This window comes from Hesperophylax consimilis, chromosome 22, assembly GCF_061612785.1.
Source record: "Hesperophylax consimilis isolate HC1 chromosome 22, BYU_Hcon_1.0, whole genome shotgun sequence".
In the NCBI taxonomy this organism is placed as follows: Eukaryota; Metazoa; Arthropoda; class Insecta; order Trichoptera; family Limnephilidae; genus Hesperophylax; species Hesperophylax consimilis.
Window position 1 is genome coordinate 4,376,101 of NC_142857.1, and position 26,649 is coordinate 4,402,749.

Below are 26,649 nucleotides of genomic sequence, written 5' to 3' on the forward strand. Positions count from 1 at the left end.
TTCTTCACACAAGCAGTTCCAATTTCGAAAATGATAATTGAAATAATATTCTCTTAAAATATTATATTATAGGTAAGTACCTACTTAATCGCTTGTCTGAATTATTCTTCACACAAGCAGTTCCAATTTCGAAAATGATAATTGAAATAATATTCTCTTAAAATATTATGTCGTAAGTAAGTACCTACTTAATCGCTTGTCATTATTATTTTTTTACACAAGCAGTTCCTATTTCGAAACACTTAGGACGGGTTGTTTCGGAGTATTTGAACAATTCATCAAATTTCAACATTCATTTTCAAGTTCTGTGAAAGATTTTTTCAAGTTCTGTTTTTATTTCAGTTCTTTCAAGCAACTAGCCTACAATGATATACTAACAGAACTTGAATTGGACTTTCACAGATCCCAGAAATGAACGTTGAAATTTGATGAATTGTTCAAATACTCCGAAACAACCAGTCCTTAAATTGGTGTTCATTGAATGTGAATAATTTTAGGCAGGAATAACACGCATCACAGACAGTCAAAATTAGTGTTTTTTAAATACTGCTTCCTTTAAATGAAATATGGCCATGTGCCATGTGCTTTCATATTGTATTATTTTTTAATTCGGAACTATTTTTAAATCATTTAACAGCTGTTCAAAGACAACAACTTCCGTCAGTTGTAATAAATAGCGTTGTCTAATAATTCTGCATCTGTTTACACAAAAATATAGGTGTACATCTATAAATACCTATATTAGTGTTATATTTCCACAACACGATTCTATTTAATTTCACCACACGATTTAATGGTCTTTTCACAAGGCTAATGATTCGAGCAGCAAGATTAATGCACTATTAATGACATCAATATTACGAAATGTAAAAAAATAACATGTGTGTTACAATAACAATTGAATATCACTGGCGTACGTCATTAGTTTTGTCTTCTTTCTTCCCAGGTAAGACTAAGGAAGGAAATGACAATTTGAACAGGACATTGCGATATGGAATAGTCACAAAACTGGTTCAATATCAAACGGACGCATTATGTTCATACCAATCGAACGAAAAATATAGCACGTTACAATGCAAAGTGAATAACAAAATGCATAAGAAAAGAATAGCCAATAACAATGTGTGAATAGATGAATTAGCTACATAATAGCCTTCATAGCTAACGCATTAGCATAGAATGGAACGCATTAGAAAAGAATAGCCAATAACAATGTGTGAATAGATGAAATAGCTACATAATAGCCTTCATAGTTAACGCATTAGCATAGAATGGAACGCATTAGAAAGGGATAGAAAGAATATCGTCGCATTAATTCGTAGACTGCGTAACTCCAAATTTTTCGAAAATACTATTTTAATGCCATCTGGTGTTAAAATTAGACCCGCATCGACTAGTAAAACTCGAAAATTTAAAAAAAAATCAACCTTTTAGATAAACACAAATTAGAAAACTGCGTAAAATTATGGTGCCATTTTTACTCGCGAATACTTCGTAACTCCTTAATTCAGTATTGGCCGGTGAGCCGTGCACGCTTGTTGTGTTTTTGACTGAGGAAATTTATTTACGGTGTAATAGTTTTACCGTGAAATTAACTGAGATAAGTTGATTAATCAATTTTGAACATTTTATAACCTTAATTTTAATTGTGAAGTCACGAATAGTGTTTTGTATCTGTAGTCTAAACTGACGTCTTCTGCACCGTGTGACGCTCTGCCGTAGCTCTCTTGTTTTATGTGCCTCTGCGGTTTCGTAAATACCTAATAGGTCCTTGTTCTGTGATTATCTCTTCTTCAAGGTCACCATCTCTTTGCAAGTGGATCTCCTCCTGATGCATATCCGGATCCGGTTCTTCACTGTCCTCTTCAAACAAACCCAAAATATTTACGGTGGAACGTGCGGCAATTCCATCTCGTCTCTCCTCAGACACAGTCCGTTCTCTGTCAGGCATCTTCCGCGGGTCAAGCACATGTCTTGGTATGCCATCTACTTCGATGTTGTTGACTGAAGTAAGTCCTGTCACCCTTCCATGCACGATGTGCATCTCCCATCTACTGGTTTAACCGCAAGAAGATCGCCCACTTAGAGCTCAGTCAATATTTCCTCTTCTATATTCACTTGCGCAGAAGGGTGTCTCCACGAGTGTGAAGTGTGAACTATACTAGACAGCGCAATACCTCGATCATCCTGACTTTTTGCAGCCAAAGATTGTACCGAAACACTGCCTGCAGGGGATCGCTTCCACTTCTGGCTGCAGTTCTCTTTATTGTTTGATGATTTCGTTCAACTATTCCGTTTCCAGCTGGTCGGTATGCCGCGCAAAATCTTTGACGAACATTCCATCTCTTACACTTATCTGTAACACTGTAGGAACAAAATGCAGTACCATTGTCCATGAGAACTACTTTGGGCGGGCCTCTTTCCGAAACACTTCTTCCAAATGTCTGATAATCGAAGCTGCATTATCTGACTTGATTTCCCGCCACACGGCAAATCTACTTGGACCGCAATCGATAAATGTGAGTAAACATTTCCTACCGAAATGAGTAACATCAACTGCCAAGCGACTCCAGGTTGTCACAACATTAAGATTACCCGCTTCATGGGATGATGGCGGAGGGTCAATTGTCCTGCATTGTACGCAGGAACGCACGCATCTATCGACGTCCTTTCTTCTCGCCTCGGGATCGACCAGCCGGGCAAGATGAAGCGTTCACTTTACTCCAAAGTGATGCTGAGCATGAAGAGTTTCTACGCTTAAAGCACATGTTTGCTCACCAGTTCCACTTTCAAGTCTCTCCCACCTATCTTCACACTCTGAGGAGTCTCTTTCACAACGTTTCCTGTCATGGCTACTCTTTGCCCGGGTCTTGCAAACCCTAGTAAGTACATCAGTTTTATTTCTACAGGACAACAAGGGTGATCGACAATGTCAGATCAAATTCTTCTACAATCTCCTTCATCAACTCCAAGCGTCACTTAACGATCATCTCTGACACGACTACTCCCGGTCAGTGTAGATCTCACCCAGCACAAAACCGTCGCCGAATCTGTAATGATCTCCAGAGTTTGAAGATTTCACTTGAGAGTCAGATTTAATCCCTTAAGGAAGGAAAAGTACCAGCATTTACAAGACTTAAAACAGACATTAGAAAAGGATTACCACTCCTTTAACGATAACCTTCCGCATCATTAAAATCATTAAAATGCATCTAAATAGACTGCCTCGACATACACATACATTGTTGTGTTTTATTTTGTAAATGTAAAATTCCTATCTCCCAAATTTTCCGCTAGGTTGTTCATAAAACTGTTCGCAGAAAAGTATGTATCTTTTGTAAAATGCGTATCTCCATTCTCGGTTTTTACGTAAACTTCGTAACTCTGATTTGAAATAGAAAGCCTTAACTTACAAAAGTTTAATCATTGAAAATAAATTTCCAAATATATTATATGTTCGAAACATAAATAAAAAGAATAAGCCGTCTTTCATTTTTTTCACTACGAGGTTTTTTGTGCCTCCTGTAAAATTTTACTTTTGGGAGTTACGCATTCTACGAATCAATGCGACGATATGTGTGTTCGTGTTAAACAGTTATACTATTATTTATTTATTAAATTGCGGGAAATTATTAAAACCCTGAAGAAGTGAGCGTTGCTCATGAAACATGTTGGTATTTATGAACAATAAAAGTGGTAAAAACTAAGTATTTTATTAATTTGGATTATTTAATTGATCAGGTGGCATGCAAGATTTCAACTACGTCCACAGCAACTGTTTCGAGGTGACCTTTGAGCTGTCCTGCTGTAAGTACCCCAATGCCTCCACGCTGGAGAAGGAGTGGACGCTGAACAAGGAGTCTCTGATCTCCTTCATCGAGCAGACCCACAGAGGAATCAAGGGCTTTGTAATGGACAAAGACGGAGTCCCCATTGAAGTAAGTATGTCATACTACTATCCTGTATTAAAAATCTTCCAGCAAATGAAGAAGGCCATTAAAAAACTACATTAAGGCGATGCCATACGTAGTAATGCAAAATCATGTGTTTTGGTTTGAAAATTTGGTCGCCTAGAAATGTTTCAGATGCTTTAATTAAATACTGCGAGTAGAATACATCTTGGCCTTTGAAATAATCGAGTATTTTTTACATAAGTCTTTTTATAAGCCCAGAAAAAAATAATCTAAAGGCCTATGAAAACTGCTTTAAAGTTCAAAATAACCTACTTACGAACCAATTTTCGGTTATGATTTTATTGTATAATGTGGAAAATTAAGTTATTTATAAAATGATCGAAAAAAAATACATTTATGCCTCAACATCCACAAAATACAATAAAAGGTACTTTTTGGCCATGTTTTTTTCTTGCATAAATCAAAACAGGCGGATGGTGTTAAGCGGGAATTTAAACCTTATCGCCATCTACGTAAGGGTTGTTATTGATAGCGGCTCAATTTAAAATATTACACGACGTAGTGCATCGCCTTAAAGAAAATATCTAAAACAATTTGTTTTTCATTTTTATGTGACTATCGCACAGGAGACAGTTTCGTAGAATTTGAACAATTCTTCAAATTTCAAAGTTAATTGTCAAGTTCTATGAAAGATTTTTTCAAGTTTTGTTATTATTTCAGTTCTGTCAAGCAACTAACCTATGATGATATAATAACAGAACTTGAATAGGACTTTCACAGAACCCAAAAATGAACATTTGAATTTGATAAATTGTTCAAATTCTGGGAAACAACCCATCCTTAGAAGAATAATATTTGAACAATTATTCAAAATTATTTGAGAGAAGTCATGTCTTATATTATGTTTTGTCAGTACAAAAAATTGGCATTGTATAGGAAAAGTACTGAAGCAAGCGAGGCTTTGTTAAAAAATGAGTGTATAAAGCTGATTTCATGTTTTCAAATTTAAAAATTAAATTATGATCTTCTTCCCTTGTCCTGTTCGGATCGGGGACCCATCACATCGACGCATCACCTTCAGGCATCTCTGTTCTGCACTCTTTCAGCGGCTTCCGTCCATAGCAGGCTCGGCTCTCACAGCTTCTGACGTTGATTATTATAATAATACACAGCTGTACAAATCGCAGGTGCGCCCCACTGTCTGGAGCCCCAAAATACTGGAAAAAACCCTCGACTCTGCGCAGAAACAAAAGATCTTTAGAGCATATTATTTAGGAATACTGTCATTTTTCTGCCGGTATTTCGATGGAAGATGCTCCGAGGAACTAGCACCATTGATCCCTTCGGCACACGTCAGGTTGGGAAATACGCCAAATGCGCACCCAACATTTGTACACTTGACATTTTTTTAAGACTCATTCTTGAGTTCAGCTCCTCGACTGTGGAACTATTTACCGGCCTCAGTGTTTCCTCCCTACGACAAGACCCATGTTCAATTCTTCCTCTTCTAAAAAAAGGGCCTCCACACAGCATTCTCAGAGATGACAGTGGCCCGGAGGAAAATTATTTTCCTGTGTGGAGTTAATGTAAAATAAAGACCCTGGAATCTATTTGTTCATTCATTATCTATTTAACTCTTAAAACGTATGACGTGTCGATGTACTTTTTCATTGATACACGTTTGTAAGACAACTGTTGTTACGTCATCACACGGGGCACGGACGCTCGCAATCCAAACTGTTGTGACGTCCGCTTACGACAGGTTAACCTAAGAATAATATTGTCTTCAATGTTGAATGCGTTATATTTTAGGGTGCCAAGATCCATGTTGTTGGAATTGACCATCCCGTCTCCAGCACGGAGCGGGGGGCCTTCTGGAGGATGCTGGTTCCCGGTACTTATTCTGTCTACGCTGAAGCCTTTGGGTAAGTTAAACTTTACTTATGGACATTTTATACAACACCCTTTTCGTGCAGATTCCATATAGGTTGTCTTTCCGTCGTTGTTTTGACATCTATTTTCGTTACACATATGGCGCTTACGTTTCGTTATTTGACAGCTGTCATTGATTTACGTAATAATTATTTTGCATATTATGTGAAAATAATGTTAAGAATTTGAATGTTTTCAAGAGAATCTTGTCATAAAGTAGAAAAAAAATTATCTGTAAAGTGGTAAAAACCTCTAATGGTGAGCTATGGTGCTATGAAATCCGCCCAGCATTTTCTGTCTTTATTCAACACAACTATTTATAGCCTACAACGCCACATCCTGAGCTATGTAGCCACGAATTGTTCATTTAACTGGCAAATATAATACAAAACACTACTACATTGTTTGTTCCATATTGTTCAATTGCTTAACCACTCAGAACATTAGAACGTCAAAAGACGTAAATATGATAATAGCGGTCAAGACATTAGTACGTCTTTTCACGTAAACGCGCGAGATTTTACAAAAATCGATTTATTTCCATCACTAGTATACGGATTGCCATGATTTAAAAAACAGAGTATCGATAATGAATAACGCTACGCGTCTGTATTCAAGAATATCTATGGAATGTAGTGGTGCATTATCTAAGTCGATTGGATCTGTCATCTTGTTCGTTCATAATTTATTGCGTTTCTAAACAATTTATTAAAAATATTTTAGTTTGGACGGTTAATATTTTGAGGCGACTAATAGTTTTTAATTATATTTCTTCAATATATAAAGTGTTATTTCTTTATGATACTCAGAAAAAAGTACATTTTTCACAGCTTTGAAATAATGGTCAGCGATTTTTACATATTTTTGACGTTTTCAGAAAATGTATATTTAGAAACGCAAATATTTACGTATAACAATATAATACGATAGTGAATTTCATAATCTTTCCAAAACATCTTTTAGAATGAGGCTACGTTTCCCAAAACGTGAGTTATGAAGCTTTTAACAAAACTCGTAAATATCACAAAAATTTTCACGTTTTGACAGATCGCAAAGGAACACAAAGTAAATAATAGTCTTTGTCCGAGAGGTTAATAAGATTCGAAAAAATATTATATTGAAACTCAGACAAAGCCAAATGGTAAATTAAAGTAATTTATAAAAGCTGTAAATATGTAACACAGTGCACTTATTGCTATTAAGAGACAATTGATTATTTATTTAGAATTCAGAAACAAAAAATATGCACTGCTAAAATGTTTATTTAGTACAGCTTTTTATACTTCAATAGAGGCATATTATAAACATCAGCTAACATAGCACAAGAGTTACCAATGGTGTACAATCTATTTATAACAGAATTGTATCTGTAGTGTAATTGTCAAAATAATTGATCTGATTGTCCTACTTGAAAGTGAATCAACATAAATATATCAGGGCTATACAAATGAAAATTTACAATTTTATATAAAAATATAAGATCAAATTTTTTTCTTCTGTCAAATATCATAATCTATCTATCAATTTCAAAGGAATTCCAAGTCTAAAATTAAAACATCTCAAAAATTTGCATTGCACCTTTCAATGATATTAAAGTGTTTTTGTTATTTGTTTTTGCGGTGTTATGCCGTGTTGCGCTAACTCCTTCTTTAGCCAACGTTTCGGACAACTTTACAGTGTCCATCATCAGGGCAGATGTACACTGTAACATTGTCCGAAACGTTGGCTAAAGTAGGAGTTAGGGTAACACGGCATAACACCCCAAAAGGCGCCCCTGAGGTGATATCTCACAAAAGCGGCGCTATACAAATTGTCCAAATATTATTATTATTATTATTAAAAACAAATATACTTTTGGCCGTGAAAATCTTAAATCATATTTGATATTAAAGTGATTTTAATTATGGAACGGGATCTGCTGTATCTAAGTATATACATAACCTGAACACAATTAAAAAATAAATCATAAAGACCGTACTGAAAGTACCCACAAGAAAGCCTTCAATTGAAATTTTAAATAGTTTTGATGTACCAAATGTACAACAAATATATGCTAAAAATATACTATTGAAACTATTCAAAACTACTGAATCCTCTACAATACTGCGTATTCAACGAACAAGGTCAAATCACAATGACATAAAAAATATTCCAGGTCATAAAACCACATTCAGACAAAGAAATTATATTTATTTTGCGATGAAACTCCACAACATCCTTCCCCCTGATATAAAGCGAATAGAAAATATTAATGATTACAAATTAAGAATAAAAATCTGGCTGAAAGAGATTAATGAAAAAACGACATATAAAACTAATAAAACAGAAATGAATAACTTTAGTCCGCCTCAGCACAGGTCACCCTAGTGAGGAGGACTAAGAAATACAATTTACTATACATATGTTTAGCATCATATTTTGTATGTATAATGTTTAAATAGTCGCTATAGTAAAAATAAAAAATAAATATTTTAAGATGTTTGATCAAATTGTAGAGTTGTATTCTAGAATGCTTTTAATGTGGGAATATTTTTTAAAGCGTTGGAAATCATTACTATAAAACCCAATGTTTTCATCGCACTGTTAGCAATAGAAGTTATATGATACATAAAGCTGAGTTTCTGGTCAAAAATGATGCCTAGATCAAATATTTCAACTACAGAGATTAAGGACGGATTATTTCACAGAATTTGATCAATTCATCAAATTTCAAAGGTGATTTTCATGTTCTGCGAAGGTTCTATCCAAGTTCTGTTATTATTTCAGTTTTGTGAAGAAACTGGCCAATAATGATATAATAATAAAACATGAATAGAACCTTCACAGAACTTGAAAATCAACTTTGAAATTTGATGAATTGTTCAGAATTCTGTGAAACAAACGTCTTAAGCCAACATTACTCTATGAATAATTATATTTATTTATTATATAAGTGTGAAATCAAAACTTTAAAACTGATGATTTTAAATTTATTTTCAGATTTGAGAGACTTCAGTACGATGGCATCAAAGTTCAAGACAAGAATGAAGCGTTTGTGGTCAATTTTACAATGAGTGATTTATCTCTGTCAAAGGAGTCAGGTAATTACTATTGAATAATAACAAGCTGCATACTTTACAATAATACTGAACGGTGAATGAAGCACCCACTAATGCATCCTCGGTGTAAGGTGAAACAGTGAAACCCGAATATGGACATTTCAGATAAAATAATTACGTTTTTTTCCTCGATAACCTCAAAACAGACCAATATTACTCACATTTTCAATGTTAACCAATCAAAATCGCCACCACTTCTTGAAACATCGCACGCTTTGTTACAAAATGTCTTGACACAAGTGACTGTCATTTTCGCTAGACTATCATATTTATTGATTGCTCCGCCATGTTTAAAATCTCGACGATGTGAATAGCAATGACTTCGACCGGCTGATCGCGAGAGACTGGCATCAGCGGCAAGTCTACAAAATGTACGTGTATCTGTGTATGAACCTTCCGTGCAGATTTATGAAGGTAGTCACCCAAGATACTTGAATTGTTGAGTATTTCATTCGAGCGTATCCTGTAAAAGAAGTACTTAAGGCTACAGCCGTAAAATCAATTTTTTTATATGACCTAACCTAACTGTCATTTTTCGCGAACTCTAAACACGTTTGAATACTATTATGTAAATTTTCAACGCTAACCTATTAAAACGCTCTACAGCAATGACCGTAAATTCCACAGTTTTAGATATTGTGAGCTGAATAATTGTAACTGTCATATTTCTGGAACTCTAAAAACGTACATATAGATACATAACTTTGTGCAAAGTATCAATGTTTACGCGTTGGCGGTCCGCAATTATGGTCTTAAATTTCAATTAAAAAAATACATTTTTCAAAATAACATTTAAGATAGTTTTTCTTGGATTCCATTTGCAAACTTAAATGCTAATAATACCTCTGTTGAGTTTTTGTGGAATAATTCATTCTACAAAAATGCTCTATTCTTGATAACGAGAAATTGTGCAAGAATATTCAGTAAATAAAAATAGATTTTTGTTAAGGCCAACATGAAGACATACCATACTTGATAAAGTGACATTTTGATTTTTGTGTTTAACTAACCCAGTAGAAGTAATATGCAAAGGTAAAATGAATGTATAAGGTTGACACTGCCATTGTAGTGGTTTGTGACGTGTGTGGGAATAATTCTTCAACATTGCAAATGCAGGACTCCAGCTCTTAGGGGTTAAAATTTTTATTTGGGTTTCATTGTGTTAGGTAATTATTAATTAACAAATGTGGTTTTTTGAAATTTTATGTCTGTTCAATTAATAATTTTGCCATAATATTTTATTACATCTTGTACACAGTAAATGTGTTTCAATAGATCTCTGTCTTTTGTCTTCAGATATGCACCAGAAGACAGAGATCTTTTGATTATCTACATAATTGTTTATATTTTATGCCATTGTTTTGTCTGCTATAATATAAAAGTTATATACAAAAGTGTAAGTAAACTTCAAACGCTCTCTATTTTATAAATAATACTAAAGTTATAGCCTTTTTTATTGTAAGAAAGTATGTTATCATTTAGCTTTTAATGTTTACAAAAATAATGTTATATTTTTATTACATCGATGTGAATACATCTCTGCGTAAGTCATATCTGGCAACTTATCGGGAAAGACAAAACGCACCTTTTATTTTGTTATTCTGCAAAATTATGTAAAGTTATTTGAACTTGTTTTTATTTTTTCTCTTACTACAGTGCACAAATGTAATAGCTAGCAATATGAGATTTTTGGTGACCGGGTATCTCATCAAAATGACAATTCAACACACCTACAAAAAGTGATATAAAGCCATGAAAAGTGATGAAACAAAAACTAGATTAAATAAGTTACATAGGTACATATGTAACCTATTTAACCTAGTTTTTGTTTCATCACTTTTCATGACTTTTTGTCACTTTTTGTAGATGTGTTAAACTGTCATTTTGATGAGATACCCGATCACCATTTCAGTCAACTATTTTCAGCATACAATGTTGTTTCTATCACAAACTGTGACCCTTTGCAGTTTCCATCGAAAAAAAAAACAATTTTATTTACTAAACTTTTACATGTGAATACGATTCCACAAGGAAATCATCAAAATGTAAATAAATATCGACTTTCATAGACTTAAAGAATTTGTAGACTTTTGTTAGGTTAGGATTTTTATTTATCTCCGGCTATAAGGGTTTGAATCTTGAATAGAACATATGTTGGATTTATTAGAAGTGATTGCTTGTTTTACTGTGATTACAGTTTATAACTAATCAAGCACTGATTGGAGGCAATTTCATGAACTGAGTTTTTTTTATTAATGTAAGATTATTGCTGTTATTTTTTTAGATATACGAATTTGCAATAATTTATGTGCAATATATGTATTTGAACTAAGTTGTAAACGGTGGTGGTTATAAGTTTTATTGTGATTACTTAAAATTGCTGATTTAAAATCTGTTTGGTGATGGATCTCTTACCTATTTTTTGTACTTAATCTTATAATAAACAGATTGTTGATTAATGAGAGAGATATTTAAAAAAAATTATGTTCGTTTTTATTGTCAATTTTGCAAGCACAAATTGTAAGGAACGATTTATTGTTAAAATATGTGATATGTTACAATCAAATTGAATTTATTTATCATTTTATTTAGTTCTTTCAACTTTTTGTTGAGTTTGCAATGTTTTCTATGTATTTCAAATGTGCTATGTACATTAGGGCGGAGTGAAAAAACTTTTTTTCAAATTTCGTGTTTCCTATATTACCAATGTGTGCCTTGGTAGTACCCTACAAAGTACACAAAATATCATCAAATTCCAACTTCATCTTCAGGTGGCGCACTGACCCTAAAGTTCTACAAAAAATGGTGTTTTTTCAGATTTTGTTAGTAAACAAGCACATCATCTAATCCAGCTTAAACGTCACAAAATGTATTTTAGTTTTAGCCATCTAACTAACCCCTCTTCCCCCCACCTTTTGACACTATTTTGCGTAACAACAGCTGCAGTCAATCAGTAATTAACAGACATTAGCGCGGAGTGCACATTCGTTGGAACAGCTGCGAAAACTTGATTGTGATTTCTTTGTAATATGCCTAAAACAAGAAAAAATTCAATGTGTTCTATGTTTGGTTGCCCAGAAAAAATTAAGGACAATGTGTTGCCAACTTATTTGGATGTAATAAAGTATTATTTGTGGATTAAAAATGACTTGCACTGGTTAGCAAATGAAAAAGATCCTTCTGTGAAAGATATTTGTGAAATAATTGCAATTGATCTAATTACGTTGTAGGATAAAGCTTCTATTTCTATTGTAACTGAACGTCAAATTGTAACTAAACTAACCCGGTATTATCACAAGTACAAATGCTTAAAGAAATGTCGAGTACCTAAAAAGAAAACTGAATTTTATGAAGATGCAACAAAAAAACTCTTTGATGTTGCTGTTTGCAAGTGCATTTGTGTCGATTTTTGTAAATGTTTAGTGAAAATACCCAAAAAGGAGCTAGAATTCCTGCAAGATCAGAGAAGTAGCCGCAAAATGTATATCGGCTCAAAAGATTTGGTGGCAACCAAGGCTTTGGAGCATAGGCAATTATGACTGATGAGGCAAAATAAATTACTTCAAAATCAGACTGTTGAAAAACCTCTGAGCTCCTCACCAGAGACTTCAGAGACCTCGGATGATAGTGTAAGATTATCAGACAGCAATCAAGATCCAGACTTTTATACACTTTTTCCGGCATACTCCACGCCATCCACATCAAAATCACATACAAATCAGATGAGGCATCGATTAAAAAATCTTGCCACTGCCTGTGACAGGACTGGTGTCTCCGACAGATCAGCATCAACCTTCGCCAGTGAAGTTCTTCAAGATATTGGTTTTATTTCTAAACAAGATTTCTCAAAAGTAATACATAGAAGTAAATTACGACACGAGCGCCGAAAAGTTCGAGAAGAGTTGCAAAGAAGGCAGATTTCGAGCTTCGGGAGTTCTGACGGTAAAATAAGTGGGTTATATTTTGATGGTCGAAAAGACAAGACCATTGTGCAGGAAAAACATGATAACAAGTACCACAGGAGAACCATTACTGAAAAACATATTGTTTTGCTCTTCGAGCCAGATTCTCAGTACATTGGCCACGTCGCGCCTCCTTCTGGAACCGCTAATTCTATTAAGGATTCAATTGTAGAATTTTTAAATTTGCACTTCGGAGATTTATCAACCATTGTAGCCATTGGATGCGATGGAACGGCTGTAAACACGGGCTTCAATAATGGAGCAATCGCATTGATTGAAAGACATTTAAATAGACCATTACACTGGTTTATATGTTTGTTGCATGCCAACGAATTACCACTGCGTCATCTTTTTAATACTTTGGATGGCAGTACTTCAGGTCCCAATACGTTCGCAAGAGTCATTGGCAAGATGTTACAGCACTGTGAAGACCTCATTGTGGTGAAATTTGATAAAATTACGACAGTCTTACCGGATATCGACGTGAAAATTCTAAGCAATGATCAAAAATATCTGTATGAAATTTGTCAAGCTGTAACACAAGGCAGCGTAAAAACTGATTTGGCTAATAAGCAACCAGAAAAGCTGGCACACTCTCGTTGGCTAACCTGTGCAAAAATAATATTGAGACTATATGTAGCAACAAAGTTTCCAACTCATAGTCTGGTTGAGATTGCTACGTTTGTGATAAAAGTGTATGCGCCAATATGTTTCACCATAAAAACTAAACCTTCATGTAAAGATGGTCCGAAACATGTCCTTAGTATGATAAAAAAGATGCTCCTATAAAAAATATGAGCTGAAAACAATTGGTTTTCGAATAATCGAGCGGAACTCTTTCTTCGCTCCTTCTGAAAATATTTTATTAGCGATGCTACAAGACAAAAGACAGCATATAAAAGAATTAGCAGTAAGAAGAATTCTTAAAGTCCGACAAGATGCAAAGGAGAAAAAAGTAAGGACATTCTTGACTCCAAAACTAAACTTCGAAGCCAACGATTATTATGATTTGATAAACTGGAAGACAGAAAAAATATTCGAGCCACCATTCACAAAAAAATACGGTGACAGTGAATTATGGGACAAAATTATGAGCGAAGATATAAATATCCGGATTGAAAATTTTCCCTGTCACACACAGGCTGTGGAGAGAGGTGTGAAGCTGGTCACTGAAGCTAGCTTGGCTGTTTGCGGAAGTACAGCACGCGATGGATATATTCGAGCAAGAATAAAATCGAGAAAAGAAATGCCGAAATTCGAAACAAAATTACACCTTTTCCTCTGGAATTCAGGGAGCTACCCCATACGCATATGACACGACTGAAGGCTGAAATGATTAAAAAAAATATATGTTCTTAATTTTCCTTATATTTTAATGCAAATAATAAAGGTAAATATGATAATAATTTTGTTTTAAATTTTTAAAAAATTTCTAGAATCGATCATTTTTTCAAAATTTCAGGTCCTCTGCGCCACCTGAAGATCATATGTGAAAAAAAAATAAAAAATATTTTTCAACAGCTATTTATCTACAGCAACATTAAATGATATAGGGTTTTTGAAATTCGAAGAAAATTTTTTTTCGACCTCTTTCACTCCGGGCTAATGTACATCTCATTTTTTTTTCTCCGTAATAGCAAATATTATTTTAGAAACTAGATAAAATCTTCTTTTCGGTGTGTGTATTGAAAATAAACGTTTTAATATCAAACGTGTAAAATGTTGTCAAAAAAGCTTACCACATTTTTATTTAATTTTTTTACTACAAACGTAGAACAATTGAGAAAACTCGATTTTCAAAAACACATTAGTTTAGTTTATAGAATTTGTAAGAAAACTGTAATTTCACTTTTTATCTCGTTTACATATAAAAAAACTAGCTGTACCCCGCCACTCGTTGCTGTGGCTCATATTATCTGTGCAGATAGAAAACAATAGCGCGTGTTGCGTTCAAGTCCCATAGATGGCGCTGTTTAAAAAAAAAAAACCTTTTTTTTACCTGTTGTGACAAAAAAACATGTTTTCCATCCATCCATATAATATTGGTATATAAAAACACCGCATATTTGAATGTTAAATTGTGTATAAATTTCAAAGCAATCGGTGAAGAACATTTGGAAATTTAAGATTTTGAAAAAACGAACATTTACATTTTTATTCAAATAGATTAAGGAATAATTTTTAAATTTAAACCGAACGTTACGTTTGAAAAATGAATTATTGACGTTTGGCTATTTTTAGAATTTATTCATGGCATGCAGTATAAATATTGGAGGCAAACTGGGAAGAATTATTATTTATCGTTCTAATTTCGAAAAAATATGTATTTCCGCACGATAGAAAAAAAGGAAAAAAATACTTTGGTAAAATATGGACGCCTGGTCATGGTGACTGGATAACTCTTCAAAATGACAATTCAACACACCTATAAAGAGTGTTATAATGTTATGAAAAGTGATAAAACAAAAATTAGGTTAGATGGGTTACATATGTAACTATTTAACATAGTTTTTGTTTCATCACTTTTAACCTTTTGAACGCGTTAATTTGCTCCGTTTTATCTATACCCGTACGCGGTACACATTTTCAAATACCTATGCACGCAATTAAATGTCAAATTATAGCATTCTGGCATGATTTATTGGACTATATAGACAGAACAGATTATTCTCCACAATATGATAACAAATCCTCGTGTGTCAACACTCTTAGATGTTTATAAAAACAAAAACATAAAATTTCATACAAAGACGTACCGTATCTTTTGAATGTGGTCCCGCCATTCACTCGGCGTGTGTGTACTTAGGCCACTGCGTTGATAGACACAAGTGGGACACCATGATCACTTATCATTTTTAGTTATGAAAAGTTGTGAATGACATACTAGTACTAACGCCATCCATTGACAAAAATGTAAACTAAAGGACTAAAAGGCGCACTTGATTATCGATCTTTTTTTATGAAATACAATTTTATTTTTGAGAATTTCTTGTAGATGTCAGCATCGTGATAGTTCTAAGAATGTCCACGTGAGCAAGAAATACATTTATGACGAAAGAGCGCTGGAATATCGGCCGTCAAAGTTTCCGTATCAACTGTTGATACAGCCGCGTGTGAGTATAGACTTTTTGCCGTAACAACAGTTGATACGGCCGCGTGCAAAGAGTTAATAACTTTATATCACTTTTAAAAGGTGTGTTGAATTGTCATTTTGAGGAGTTATCATGGAACCCCTGGTCGTATATGACCCTAAAATGCTGCATGGGTTAAATATTAATTTCTTTAGTGAAGCGTTTATTGCTTATATATTTTAGGTTCTTCTCATCGTAATGAAATCTCACTATGGATAGTAAATAATTACATAATTAATGAAATTTAATGCATTTAATTCTTCAGAATACATTGTTTACAGACTCAGTCAAAGACTCTAAATAGTATAAAATAAAGTTGCTATCTGCGTCTGTCTGTTTGTGCACTTAGTTTTTCTAAAATATGCAACTATGATAGAATTTTCACTATTATTTATAGAATTTCCTCCGGAAGGTTTACATATATAATACATGCATATTATATTTATGAAAAGTAGAGAAAAGTCGATTTTTTGTAATCAAGTCGTAACAAAAATATTTTTTCGGGCATTTTATTGCTAACGCTGGCTAAACCTTACAAGAAATATCAAAATAATGTACTAGGGAATTGCATGTCTTGAAAAGGCTTACAGAAAAGTCTGCTATGGTATATGTCTATTTCCTAAGGATAACCCCCAGCAGCGCCGGGTAAACGTCTGCTAGTTTATATATAAATCGTTAATTTAATAATAGCAATAAATTTTTTCACTAAATTAGTTGAAACGAAGACATTTTCTCTAGTAAATTAATACCAAATTATAGTTAGAAACCAAGTAATGTTTCAGCGAATATATGAATGGAATTTTTTTTGTGAGATGATTAGATAAACTATAATAAGGAAACAAATACAGGAAAATTAGCAAATATGTTTTAAATGTACCTAGTCTTTCAAGACTTCTCTGAAAACTTGTGAACATATCTCGATGTGTAGTATAGTATTTTATGACAATAAACGAAATAAAAAAACTCAAAATGTATCTTAAGAATATTTTTATTTTTAGATTTTGTGCATGAAAAAATATAGTACTCTTTATCCCAAGTAATATTTATTCCAAATCTAAACTTTTGCATAACTGATTTTTCTTTTGACTGTAAAAGATGAAACTTTTTTTTTTCTTCTTCGTAACATTTAAAATTCTAATTTACATAATAAAAAGTGATAATTTAATTTAGTTCCTATGTTAAATGGTGCTAAGGTTGCAATTTTTTTTGGTTGACGACAAGTGCTATTTAACCCTTTAAATGCCGGAAGGTATTTTGCTTGGATGTACCGACAGGCCGCAAATTTTTTAGCTTTAAAAGAAGCTTCATTTAGATCACTCTAAAGTCGATATAATCTGTGAACTGTTATATTATAATTATTTCTTCATCATCCCAACAGATGTCACCGTGGGTTCCATATTTTATATTTTTCAAATTACTTGAGTTTGACAAGCAATATCGTCATATAGAACAGCGTGTTAACGCGCTCATTTTGTATGGCCGGCCTTGTGAGCACGGCTACCTAGAGCGCGTAAACGCGCTTAAGGCACACAACCGATTAAAATTATTGGTACCGAAATTTTTGATCAAATTATGATCAGATTGGTGATCAAGCATAACGTCAATTATGTCTGATGACTGATAAAAAGTTATAAGTAGACAAGTCTATAATTTCTGTTAGAATTATGAGGGACCATTAACTGCAAGAATTCTACATAGTGATAGAAAATTTTAAATATTTAACCGTTACTGACTGCCAAGAAATTTCAATAAATAAAAAGATATTTTTGTTGAAACTGATATGCAGACAATAACATGCATAATAAAGTGACATTTTTATTTTTTAAACTAGTAGAGGTAATATCCTAAGACAAAATGAGTGTAAAATGTCGACACTGCAATTGCAGTACTTCATACTGTGCGTGAGCAAGATTCTTCAACACTGCAAAGGAAGTGGTTCAGTCTAGAGGTTAATAAAAGCTTCTACTTCATTTATCTGCTTGATTATTTATTACCTTTTTATTGCTTTCGCTTTATAACTAACCTGGTGATAGTTTGGAGTTTAATTTTATAACAAGTTAATTAATCCCTATTGCAAATATGTTATTGTAATGTATCACTCACCACAATCTGTTTTAACATCCTTTTAATTCTTATATACTCTGCGTCACAAAAATCGAATCTATTGCAAAATCTTGTGACACGATAAAGCGATTGTCTCTTTCGGACATGCAGCGTCGTCGCCCAGATTTACGCCAAGCCAAGCCATCAGTCTCTTGCAACTTAAGGGGTTGTTTTGTAGGACTAACTATTCATGTGTCCCCTTCAATGTTCGGATAGTGAATGACCTACATTTAACTTAAACAGTTCCTTTTAAAGCCCACGAAGATGACACAAGTTGTGGCACCCATAAAGAGTATATGCATAATATTTTTTTAACGTCCTATACTAGGAAAGTTTGTATCGTTTATGAAATGAAACTTTTGTCTGCTAAGAGGTCGTTAAATGTACTATTAATTCATATAAGTATTGTTTGGGTTAGATGTATTGGCTCGGGGCTCAGGGACTTACGCTTGAAACTTATTTTCGAAGATATGCGATTTTTATGATGCCCAGTGTAGTTGGATTTTCCCCTCAATTAATTAATTAATACAAATTTTAATATGCTTTATTTAATAATTGAGTGATAAAATGGATTAATCTTTATGTAAATGAGTTTCTTTACTAAAGCCAATAATAATTATGAAAAACTCATGTTCAAAGTAGACTTTTATAAAGTTACTGAGTGCTTTACTGTCAAAGTGAGTTTTAAAAAGAATTAAATGATTGTGATTTAAAGAATATATGTTTTTTGGTTCAATTTTGAGTAATACATCAATTTCAAAGTTGAAATTACAGAATCATATGGAATGAAAGAGGCTTTGATATTCTGTTCTCTCCTAACCTTGAGGCAAAACAATATCATATTTGATGTGAACACGATGAGTGCTTACTCGTAAAATAGGTGAAAATTTGATATGAAACTAAATTCAAAAGATGTTGATCTTTCACAAAATTATCACTTTATGGCCCTACATATTAGTGACTAATTTCTTATAAAATTGTATTGCGCAATCTAAAATTATCTAAAGCTAAAAATCCAAAATTCTTCTCAGCTATTCTTAGATAAACATATTTTAATGTTGATTTTCATATTTTAGTTTCTAATTTACATTTGCTAAATACCTTAATATAATGAACATCTTAGCTAACTGAATTAGTTAAATGTTAATTATAAGGTATACACTAGCCTATATTATAAGTCTCCGGCATTGGCCGGGGTTTACGCAGAGTTTTTCGAAAACTAATGTAGACATTAATTTTTGTCTTATTTTGAACATAAAGCATGCAAAATTTCATCAAGATGTTTCAAAAATTCTGCTGTAAGGGGTGGGAAAAGGGGGTGAAGGTGGTTTTTCGAAATCTCACATAAACAGTGACTTTCTGCCTGTTTTGAGGGTTTAGTGCAAAATGTCATCAATCGTAGAATTAAACTAGACGTGTATAGAAAACAATGCTATTCATAGATAATGTTCTTTACTATACAAATATATAGAAGATCATAGAAGAAGATAGAAGAAGATAGATAGTCAGTATAAATTAGAAAATAAAACATGGAATTGATATAAAAATGTGTTTATGTTAGGGTAGCAAATCTGCAGATTCCATTTGTTTGTAATCTTAGATTGCGCATTAATTTAACAAGAATTTTATATAAACATATACATTTTTTTCTCCCTGCTTTTGTTTCTGCAATAGTAAACAATGATAATAACAATAATGAATGTTTTATTATGATGTATACTTACTGTTGGTATGGTTTTTATGAAGAAATCACCGGACACTCTGGAGCGGCCATAAGTGGAAGAAAATTCACAATCACCATCTCCATTCTTTTACCTGTCTACTTCTATTTTCTGCTTTGATGCTCATTATTTAATTTTTCTTTTACTACTTTACGATAATATCCGCACACAATAGAAACTAAAAATTAATACAAACATATCTGTATCAACCAGTAGGGGCCGAAAAGAAACTTCAACTAATAATAATCTAATTTGTCTTTAACAAGCTTGCAAAGGTAATATCCGATGCCAAAATGAATGTACAAGGTCAACACTGCAGTTGTCCAGCCCCTTGGGGTTGATAAGAATATTTTCCATAAATATTTAGATAATTCATAGATAACTTCTAATTCATTGACTTTTTATTATCTTTCTAACAACAAAAGAGGTATTTTACCATCTCTGAGTAAACTATTGAGTAACTACTCAAGTAGCTTTCATCATAGGTTTGACGTGGCAGTAAAAAACAAACATTTATTGACTAGTAGCTTTACTGAGCGGTGGTGAAACAGTTAATATTAGTGCTACTTGACGAGTAGTGCTAATCGACCCTTTACTGCGACATGAAACTGTTTTAGAATGTTCACTATCCAATTTTCAATAATTCTTCAAAGAGGCACTCAGACTATAAATAGAAGCACAATTAAGTAATTTTTTGTTATATATAAAGTATTATTGATTCAATGTTTATTGATTTTTCTTTGACATACCCAAGTATTAATATAATTTGATTTCTGTACTACATACAAAATATATAGATATCAAATATAAATTTGAACTTTTAACCTCTTCCTGCATGACGGCATCAACTGTTTCTAGCAAATTAAAAAAATTATTTTAACCTCCGCTCTTTATTTTTCGTCAGCTAGAGATTATAAAAGTGTCAAGCTATCCGTCACAACTCTTCACAAAATTTTCGTTAGTCGTCGAACACTCGCCCTTATTACACAATTCAACATGAATTAACACAGTACCCTTATCCGATTTCGAAAGATTCTGACGGATGCTAAACAAATAAATTAAAATTTTCAACAAAAAATCTTATCGATAAGAAATTTTAAATTAAGACCTTTTTTATAAAAAAATGTAAAAAAAATAATTTTTTTTATCTTTAACATCAAAATTAAAAAAAAAGATAATTCTGTTATTTTTTTTTTCTAGATTGATAGATCATACAGGAAGAGTTTAATCATTTTATATTGGGACTGTGCAATATATATATATTAAATTTAATCGGAAGTATTTCACTATTCATTCAATAATTTTATTAGATTAGGAGTTACCCAAAAATTATGAGTGCATTATATTTTAAAAGTTATTAGCTATCTGAATTTAAAAAATCGGATCTTAGTGCAAGACACAGCAGTGTCATTTTGAATTTTTTTGTTAGAACAATCGCTGTTTGGCCTTTTTCGTACAAAACTTAAATTTGGATTTGACGCCAAAATACTTGACCAAATTGAATGATTATGTTTTTAATAAAAGGGTATGGAAATGTGCTTCTTTATTTATTTTTGTTTTACATTATAAAATGTAGGCCATTAAATAATATTGCCATCTGCAAATAAAATGAAATATAAAATAAAATATATTTTTTAGGTAATTACCATTGAATCTCAAATAATTGACAAATTTGCCTCTAAAATTGTGAAAATAGATTTTTTGAATGGCCTATGTTTTATAAATTGAAACACTAACAAATAAAGCAGCACATATCCATACTGGATATTTGCTATTTGCTATGAAAAAATAATGTTATCAAAAGGTATAGCATAGAATCTTTCTGTTTCACATTTTCGAGTTTCAATATCACCTGCAATGATTAAATATTACAATTTAAGGTTTTACTCATTAAGTTATTCAACTATATAAAATAATAGTACATTATTCAGCTTGGTCGAGTATTTTGGCCTCAAATGCAAATTTAAGTTTTGGACGAAATGGCCTCGCAGCCGCTCCTCTTAAGGCGATGCACTACGTTGTTTAATATTTTAAATTGAGCCGCTATCAGTAACAACCCTTACGTAGATGGCGATAAGGTTTAAATTCCCGCTTAACACCATCCGCCTGTTTTGATTTATGCAAGAAAAAAACATGGCCAAAAAGTGCCTTTTATTTTATTTTGTGGATGTTCAGGCATAAATGTTTAATTTTTAGTCGATCATTTTATAAATAACTTGATTTGCCACATTATACAATAAAATCATAACCGAAAATGGGTTTGTAAGTAGGAGATTTTGAACTAGCACTTTTCATAAGCCTTTACATTATTTTTTTCTGAACTTATAAAGAGACTTATCTAAAAAATACTCGATAATTTCAAAGGCCAAGATGTATTCTACTCGCAGTATTTAATTAAAGCATCTGAAACATTTCTAGGCGACCAAATTTTCAAACCAAAAACACATGATTTTGCATTACTAAGTATGGCATCGCCTTAAACGTCAATTTTCGATCAATTTTCGGTCAATTTTTCCGGCTTTTGAGCATCTGTCAAGTTTGTTAATAATTTTTTTACACTTTATTAGGTTATGTTTTCAACGAGGTTTATTTTTCATTATTTTCTCACTTTATTGTTTTAGGTTGTGGTTTATTTTAGTTTATATTATTATGTTTTGCATTCTTGACAATGTATTTTATTGTGGCAATAAATTTGTAATCTCTATAATATTGCCTTTACTTTATTCACCCTTTCTATTGAAGTTTACTGCACATTGTAGCTAATAAATGATTGTACCTAATATTATTTCAAAGTAACATTGTAATACAACATTATGGTAAATATCCAGGGACGCACTCCATCATTAAGGCACACATAGGTTAAAAAAAACAAACACAAAAAAGTTTTTAGGCTAGTTATTATTTTAAAAAGATTAAACCCAAAGTAAGAACCTACTTTACAAAATAGATTAATCATGTTCTTAGTTTGGGTTTTATTTAACCCCTCAGGTTAATTTGTTCGATGTATAAAAGAAATTAGAAAGAGTAAACGGCACGCTTTATCTTCAAATCTAGAAGTTAACCACAGATGAATTAAAATGTGCACTTCTATGAAACCAAAGTTTCCAACCTAAATTTGAGAAAAAAATTGTGAAACTTTGTAAATTTTTTATAATTTGAAATAACAAAAAAGGGAAGTGACAATAATGTTTAACACTTTTTTCTAATGAAACGTTTTTTTCATTATCAGTAAATAAATGTTTATACGAAAAACTGTAAAGTTAGTCATTTTTAAAACGTTTTATGTTTGATTTCAATACTTTAATATTTAAAAAAATATTTTTAATAATAAAATTTAAAAGCGTGTTTCATCACCTTTCAAAATCAGTTTTTAGTTTTGAGATACGTTAAAAAATATTCCATTTATTAGTATTTTATTGCAAAGTGGAAATACCCACAAATTGTCTGACTTGAGCGTCTTTAAGAAATATTACGGTCAAAATGCCAGAGGCCTAAGGCGTTAAAAAGAAATGAAAACTAACCTAAAACTTACCATCATATGTCGCATCGATAGTAAGATGGCCGCAATGACGAATTTTTGAAATATTAATTTAAAATGCATCATTTTGCTTCTCCATAGACTGAAATAATTACCTCATTGTAATTATGATGCAAATTGTTTTTTTAAAATAATTTGTGCATATTAAGGATGAGGTGCGCCATGGTTTTACTTGACTATTTACCTAAAGCATTACTTGACATTGTTGTATAGAGAGCACTTAACAATGTAACCTTCTCTTTCATGTAAATATAATATATTTTTAACCTAATTTTAATAAGGGCCAGTTGTTCTGCCAATATTCAAATGAAGCGCATTGTCATTGAAGCACCAATCAATGCTTTAATTATGCTTGTCAGCTGATCACAGTTTGTCAAAAGCTAAGGGCCTAAAATTGGTGTTTAACAGACCATTCAATTGTAAAAAAAATTGTGCGGGCGCTTTGATGGCGATGTTTCATTTGAATATTGGCGAAATCACTAGCCTAAAAGGCTTTGGTTAACGAGCAACATTGTTCGACTATTTCTTGCCAGCAAGGTATTTCCGTCCAGATTTCCATATTATCAATAAAGATTGCGCACAGTTGTGTATGCTTGATGGTATTGCCTTGTCTTGCAAGTGAGTTCGCTCGGCTATCGATATTATGACAATATTGCCGGGCCAAATCTATTTCCTTCTCGCTCTGTTACATACATGCGCCTCTGTTCGCCACCTACCTGCTGCCAAAACAGAAATCATTTCAAACCAGCGATTATTAAATAAATAATTAATCAAGTTTTTACAATTTTGGTGGAGTTGTTGCAGGAGATTGTTTTTGTGTTGTGAATTTGTCTTATGCATAACGGCAATCTTGACGGGATACAACAATATTGATGGCCAACAACTTGCCCTGCAAGACTATTACTGCTAGGCCAAGATTAATTTTCGGCAATTTATCTCGTTTGTTTACCAGCACCTTAAGTTATGCATGCTGTGCACATTTCTTCATAATATCTCATCATAAAAAGATTGCCACATTAAAAAAATGATATTTATAATTATTGAAACAATTCCAAAAATATTATTTAATATTATATATTAAACATACAGAAGAGAAAAAAAAATGATGTCATGTTCGAGACATAAACTTGGAACCTTCCTATAATTCAATCATTAACACAATTATTTTCTTTCACGATTGGGATCCATCTTCATGTTCGTAAGCGAAGATTCTAACCAAACCGTATACATAAAAGCTGTTTTGGATAAATTATCCAATTTTATTTATGGAAAATCAATCGATGTTTAAAAGAAAACGGTTGCAACTAATCATTTTTCTTTTTTGTATAATTTTTCTAATTCATTTTGTTTGAATAAATTAATATTGTTTCAATAATGAATATCCTAGTGTAAAGGTTTGAAAAGTTAATTTAATTAAAAAAAATAATTAAATATTCAATAACATATGAAATCTACTTTATCAGTGGGTAATAGATAAGCTTATGTGGTTACTGATGGGTTATTAGGTACCTACAAAATGGTGGGCTGGAATATAAAATTATTTTGTTGTAAAGGTATGTATGCACTATTATTATGCTTTGGGTACGGGTTCAAATAAATAACATATTATACACCACTATATTATGGTAAATTATTGTTGGTTGTATGAGTAAACATCAAATAAAAAATAAATGATGTTATTAAAAAACAAAGAAAAAAATGTTCTCATAAACAAGTTTAATACTCTGGAATATGAATCCATTACCAATAAGAATAAGTCTTCGTCGGTAGAAAAAAAATGAGACTTATTTTTCTAATGCACGGGGAATACATAGTACCTAACTATGAATAGTGATAATATTATCGTTGTAAATTTCTAATGCAAGAAAATTGCCAAATAAATCGAAAAGTTTCTTGAAATGGTTTCAGTTGTGTTCAGTCACCAGATTTGAATAGCTATATACTTCCCAATCTTACTTTTCCTCGTCTCCTCTTCCTCCCCTCACTTTCTTCTGCCTCACAACTTGATGCCATAGGCCCACTGGCTCAGGGCAGTTGTGTATTTATACAATTAAATAAATGGGGGTTTATGCAAACTACAAAGAAAAATAGAATATTTTAAAACAGTAATCATGAACAAGGCACTACATTCTAATGTGGCATTTGGCTTCCTATACAAATGCCTAGTGTAGCATTTGGCCTCCTTCACAAATGCCTAGTGTTGCATTTGGCCTCCTTCACAAATGCCTAATGTGGCATTTGGCCTCCTCAACTTCCTAATATGGCATTTGGCCTCCTCCACAAATGCCTTGTGTGGCATTTGGCCTCCTCCACAAATGCCTAGTGTGGCGTTTAGCCTCATCCACAAATGCCTAATGTGGCATTTGGCATTCCAAAAAAATGCCTAGTGTGGCATTTGGCCTCCTCCACAAATGCCTAATGTGGCATTTGGCCTCCTCCACTAACGCCTAGGGTGGAATTAGGCCTCCTCCATATATGCTTAATGTACTCCACTGACTGTGGTCCCTCGCCATTCGCATATCAATCCTTTCAGTTCTGCTCCAATCCTCTTCCACGCAGTTTATCCACCTCTTCGTTGGTCTGCCTCTGAGTTACTTCCACTGGGGATAATAAAATATACACATGAAACTTTAAACAGCTCTATTGCAAAGTTACCAATCTGACATAGTTCATTATTTGAAATAAACAGCTGTGATTGGTTATGGAATAAAAAGTATAACAATCTAACAGTATAATTTTTCGATAGTAAATTACCAGATCCAGTTTGATACAATTTAACAATGAACAGTGTGATATAATTAGAGATTTTCACAGCCGAAAGTACCATCGTTATTTATTTTTGGGGTATTATACCGTGTTACACTTCCTCATTCTTTAACCCTTAGAAGGCTAATATTTTGAAAATTATATTTGAAATAATCTACAATGTCAACGTTTTACTTAGGAATTTTCATGGACAATATTGAAATGCGTTCAAAACTTTTAAAACCTAACACTACACACTGCACATTGCTGTGCACCTGAAGGTAGTCATGATTTCACAGAACTGCTATTGTAGTTGGTCGTATCCTAAGGGTTAGTAAACGTTTTGGACAGCATTACTGTGTTCATTACGTCAATTCAGACAGCTTTACAGTGTCCATCACATTGCCCTGACGATAGATACTGTAATGCTCTCCAAAACGTTGGCTAAAGACGAAGGAAGCGTAACACGGCATAATACCCCAAAAATAAATCACGATAATTAACA

At 32.7% G+C, this 26,649-nt stretch overlaps 1 protein-coding gene across 1 annotated transcript in view; it reads left to right on the forward strand.

Moving 5' to 3' along the window:
* svr (Carboxypeptidase D svr) overlaps positions 1-26,649 on the forward strand; it is a 69,329-nt gene that overhangs the window by 18,479 nt on the left and 24,201 nt on the right. Inside the window, exons 4-6 of the mRNA XM_089645101.1 lie at positions 3,742-3,938; positions 5,727-5,839; positions 8,826-8,926. Of these exons, the coding sequence (XP_089501227.1) occupies positions 3,742-3,938; positions 5,727-5,839; positions 8,826-8,926 (411 nt within the window). The remainder of the gene's footprint in view (positions 1-3,741; positions 3,939-5,726; positions 5,840-8,825; positions 8,927-26,649) is intronic.